The 5,000-nt window shown below is 49.5% G+C and overlaps 1 protein-coding gene across 2 annotated transcripts in view; it reads right to left on the bottom strand.

The window, feature by feature from the left end:
* Nucleotides 1-329: 329 nt before the first annotated feature.
* The window catches only part of LOC133013524 (hydroxymethylglutaryl-CoA synthase, cytoplasmic-like), a 7,922-nt gene continuing 3,251 nt past the window's right edge, over nt 330-5,000 (bottom strand). Inside the window, exons 5-10 of one of the 2 annotated variants that reach the window (XM_061080503.1) lie at nt 3,508-3,676; nt 3,201-3,371; nt 2,989-3,095; nt 2,780-2,905; nt 2,511-2,671; nt 330-2,386 (exon numbers count right to left, since the gene is read on the bottom strand). In XM_061080503.1, the coding sequence (XP_060936486.1) occupies nt 2,312-2,386; nt 2,511-2,671; nt 2,780-2,905; nt 2,989-3,095; nt 3,201-3,371; nt 3,508-3,676 (809 nt within the window). In that variant the 3' untranslated portion in view covers nt 330-2,311. Of the gene's footprint in view, nt 2,390-2,510; nt 2,672-2,779; nt 2,906-2,988; nt 3,096-3,200; nt 3,372-3,507; nt 3,677-5,000 lie in introns of both variants that reach the window. The other variant, XM_061080495.1, reaches the window with a different exon arrangement.

Here is a 5,000-nt window from a genome sequence, read left to right as displayed (position 1 = left end):
AAAAGATGTCAGAGTTTGTGTTTAAACATGTAACGAATCTGATCAATAATGTTCAGAATTTAATCCATGTTTTATCTTTGTGTTGTTTTGTTGTTTTGTTGTCGAGTGTGTTGATGTGCACTTCAGGGCCAGAGACTAACTTGTGTAACATTAATGTTGATAACAACCATGTGATAAACGGATTGTGATGGTTGTTGCTCTGCAGCTGCATCTTCATATCAAACAGGACAAACACAAACAGGTAAATAACAACACAACAGGTGTGAAAACATGTTTTATTTCAAATTATCTGATTATTTGTGGAAATAATAATCACACGAGCAAAAACACAAGTTTAAAGTTATTTTATTCAGAATCTACACTTTGCACAAAGCGATAAAATTCATCTGCCTCATTCATTCATCGTGAAACAGCATCGACGATCAGTTTGTTCTGTTCATCATCATCATGGCTTCAGGTCACGTGACCGAGCCGGACTGAACATTAACATGATTTCTGAACATTAACATGATTTCTGTACATTATTGGAGGAAAAGCTACGATTGTTTACGATTCTTACTCGTGTGTTGAAAGGCTTCTCGAGAACGAGTCTGCTCCGCCCACTTACAGGAGCCAATCAGAGGCTGTAAAGAAAGATGGACGACATGACAGCTCCAAGTACTGAAGCCAAAACATCTGTATCGCCCCCTGGTGTCCGGCTACAGTATAGCTCATACACCTCCTCCATGTTAGCAGATGGGACACGGACCAAACTGTTAAATGTTTGTAAAGATGTTTCTGTGACTTCAGCTCGTTCTTCTCTCTGATGTTTGTTCAAGTTTCTGTTTGGTTTGAATCAGTAATTTAATGATATAAAAACAGGCAGAGACATCATGATTGACAAAGGCTGACTCCTGATTGGTCGAGAGCATGTGTGGGCGGGACTTCGACACACCTCAGCTACATGTGAGTGAATGAGAACAATCTAATGTTTCCTCAGACGAATGTAAACCGGCTGAGGAGACTCCAGCTGAGCACCGTCACAGGAAGAGGACGCTGTCGCCATGGCAACGCGTCTCATCTAACTCACTTTGTCTATGACACCAGAGTCAGGACCAGACTTCAAGAACAAAGTCGTATTATTACGAGAACAAAGAAGACAAAACAGTTTAGTGAATTCACATTCCTCATTTCAACACAGATCTATGAACTGTGCCTGAACATGTTACTACACATGTGCTGGAACTGGAAAGACTAATTCAGAGCAAATCATATCCAAAACAATCATGTAATTCAGACAATCACCTGCTCTGGACAAACATTTAAAAAAATAGAGACAAATATGACGATTAAGTTCAGTTATATTTCCTGGAGCGACAGAACAAGAGGTTCCGTTTCCTAAGATCGATTCCGTCTGTTGAGAAAACAAACTTCTGAACAGATTTGGAACAAAGACGTGTCGAGAAAGAACTCGTTGATCCAAGTTTCTTCTCTTTCTTTAAGAAAGTAAAACGAGATTTTCCTTGATTTCTCAAAGAATAATTCATGGACATTGATAAAAAATAATCTGACATTTAAAGCACTGATATCTATGAAGGATTGTGATTTGACTGTCGTCAAAGGTCCGAGCTTCACTGAGTGACTTTCTGTATTTTATAATCTACAGAACCAAAGAAAAGACAGAAGATAAGATCTGTGACAACCTGGAGTTGTCTGCTGTGTTCCAGGCTCCTGTGGGCGGAGTCAGACCCGAGTGATCAGCAGGGATGTGGCCCACCTGGGGGTCCACCACTGAAGAGGCCTGCAGGGGGCGCTCTGGTCTCTCTTCCACCGGGTCGACCTCCACAGGAGCCAAGGTGTAACAGAACCAACACTGAGGATGTTTTATTAAACCTGGACATTTATTAAACCGTGTGTGTGTGTTCATGGGGGGGGAGGAGTAAGAGCTCTGTCTCACACTGGGATGCCGGAGCCCCCCCCGTTAATCAGCAGGAGGCCTGAAGCCACGTTAACTAAGTCCACTTCCTCTTCCTGTCGCCGGCTGCCAGCTGCCAGCAGGAAGTCCCTTGTCTCACAAACATCTGCCTGAGCCGCGGCCGGATGAACAACTGTCCAGTTCTGCACGAATGCAAAACGTGTAAAAATGTCAACTTTAAAATAAAACTAATTCCTACTGTCCGACAGTGTCACATGTGGCCAGCAGGGGCATGATGGGATGTCCGGCCGTCTCCGCACTGCTCCGAGCTAATGAAGTTGAATTTATGATGAAGTGGGCGGTGACCTCTTGTGACCTGGAGTGGACTGGTCTGTGTTCCCATGGAGACGGACGCTCTCAGTTGCTGACGGCCGCGGTGGCGCTGGCGCTGGCGGGGATGCGAGGCATCTTCTTGGCCGGACTCGGGACGTGCTGCTGGAGAGGAAAACACACAAAATGCAGTTTTCTATGTTATTGAGGTTTAAGCATGAATCAGATGTATTTTAGCCTTATGATCTGAATCAGGAACCTGCGTTAAGGTTTCTTCGACCCGTACCTCTGTGGTTGCGTTGGAGCGAGCGAGCAGTTCGGGCTCGGCCGGCAGGTCGCGGTCCAGAGGCGTGCGGGCGTATTCCCTGCGGTGTTTGTCGTCCACTCGCGTCAGGTACCACGTCCCCGGGAACAGGTCGTCCACCGAGCCTCGGGGGACGTAGCTGGCTGTGAGGACAGAGTGGAAAGAGGTTTTAAAGAGTTGATGAGAACGTCCCGACAGACCGGCTGCTGATTGGCTCTTTGTGAGAGGGACAGGAGCAGCGGGGGCGTTACCCAAGTGGTGCGTCTCCTCCCTCAGCTTCATGTTCTCAGAGAAGACGGCAGGTGAGACCTTCCTCCTGGAGTCCAGTCGGACCTTCAGGTCGCTCAGGCTCGACACCAGTTTGTCCAAAGTCGATCCTGGAACAAAACAAAACATTTCACATGGAGGAACACACAAGTGTCAGGTTCTGCCAGCTTATAATGTGTGTGTGATGACTCACCGGGGGTGTGGTCCTGTGTGACGCGGAGAGAATACAGAGTCGCAGCAAATCCTGAACCGTAGGAGAAAAGTCCGACCCTCTGTCCTGCGATCTGCGACGCTGTGTGTCTGCAACACAAGGCAACAAACTCCCTGTCACACTGATTCCATCAGACAGCATCTTGTACAAAGTGCACGAGGGTCGTGCACGAGAGGACTGACAGCGAGACGTACTGTGCAAGGACAGAGGCCAGGCAGCCGTAGACGGAGGGCGTGTACATGTTCCCGTTCTGGTTGGAGACCAGCAGCGAGGCCTTGGTCTTCCTCTCAAACAGATCGGCACTGGCCTTCATGAACGCCTTCTCCACATCCCGGTCGAAGTAGGTTTCTTCTGGTCGAACATCTCTGTCGTTCAAGCACACACAGCAACACAGAACTTCACAATCCATCTTCAACACGTCTGCTTTCCACAACGACTGCTCCTATGGTCCTCAGGTCTGTTTCCTGGAAGGATCTAAACTCCGCTTCGCTCTGAGCGTACCTGAAGGCGTCGAGGCCGGTGAAGGCTCCCGTCTCGGTGTTGGGGCTCGGGTGGCTCAGGAAGTCGTTCAGCATCAGTCTGGCCAACGACTTCTGCACCAGCTTGCAGTACGGGGAGTGAAAGACCAGAAAACCAAAGTCCTCCAGACTGAAGCGCTTCTCCAAGCCCTCTGTCCAGAAGGAGAAGGAGAACAGGTGATTTACAGAGCGTTCCCATGAGATCAGTGTTCGTTGGTCTGTTCACACCGGACATCAAACACATCCTGAACACGTCTCTGGGGATCGACTCACACATCGGAAACACAGGTCAGTGTGAAGTGTAGAGCTGGACATGAAGTGATGCTTGTGTCATTTTATAATATGCTTTTATTCATATGGTCAGATAATGCACAGGGTTCCCTCTGGAGAGTAGAGTCCCTCTTCTCTCAGAGGAACTCTACTCTCCAGAGGGACTCTACTCTCCAGAGGGACTCCACTCTCCAGAGGGACTCTACTCTCCAGAGGGACTCTACTCTCCAGAGGAACAACTCTACTCTCCAGAGGGACTCTACTCTCCAGAGGGACTCTACTCTCCGGAGGGACTCTACTCTCCAGAGGGACTCTACTCTCCAGAGGGACTCTACTCTCCAGAGGGACTCTACTCTCCAGAGGGACTCTACTCTCCAGAGGGACTCTACTCTCCAGAGGGGACTCTACTCTCCAGAGGGACTCCACTCTCCAGAGGGACTCTACTCTCCAGAGGGACTACTCTACTCTCCAGAGGGACTATTCTACTCTCCAGAGGGACTACTCTACTCTCCAGAGGGACCCTACTCTCCAGAGGGACTACTCTACTCTCCAGAGGAACTCTACTCTCCAGAGAGACTCTACTCTCCAGAGGGACCCCACTCTCCAGAGGGACTACTCTGCTCTCCAGAGGGACTACTCTCCAGAGGAACAACTCTCCAGAGGGACTCTACTCTCCGGAGGGACTCTACTCTCCGGAGGGACTCTACTCTCCGGAGGGACTCTACTCTCCGGAGGGACTCTACTCTCCAGAGGGACTCTACTCTCCAGAGGGACTCTACTCTCCAGAGGGGACTCTACTCTCCAGAGGGGACTCTACTCTCCAGAGTGACTCCACTCTCCAGAGGGACTCTACTCTCCAGAGGGACTACTCTACTCTCCAGAGGGACTCTACTCTCCAGAGGGACTCTACTCTCCAGAGGGGACTCTACTCTCCAGAGGGGACTCTACTCTCCAGAGGGGACTCTACTCTCCAGAGGGGACTCTACTCTCCAGAGGGACTACTCCACTCTCCAGAGGGACTCTACTCTCCAGAGGGGACTCTACCTCCCCCTGACCAAACAGCGTGCTGTGATAAGAAGATGAAGACACACCCACCTCTACAGAGGGACTACTCTACTCTCCAGAGGGACTACTCTACTCTCCAGAGGGACTCTAATCTCCAGAGGGACGACTCTACTCTCAAGAGGGACTCTACTCTCCAGAGGG

The sequence above is a fragment of the Limanda limanda genome, chromosome 1, assembly GCF_963576545.1.
Source record: "Limanda limanda chromosome 1, fLimLim1.1, whole genome shotgun sequence".
NCBI lineage: Eukaryota > Metazoa > Chordata > Actinopteri > Pleuronectiformes > Pleuronectidae > Limanda > Limanda limanda.
The sequence above is the reverse complement of the archived record's forward strand: the minus strand, read 5'-3'. Positions and strand labels throughout refer to the sequence as shown.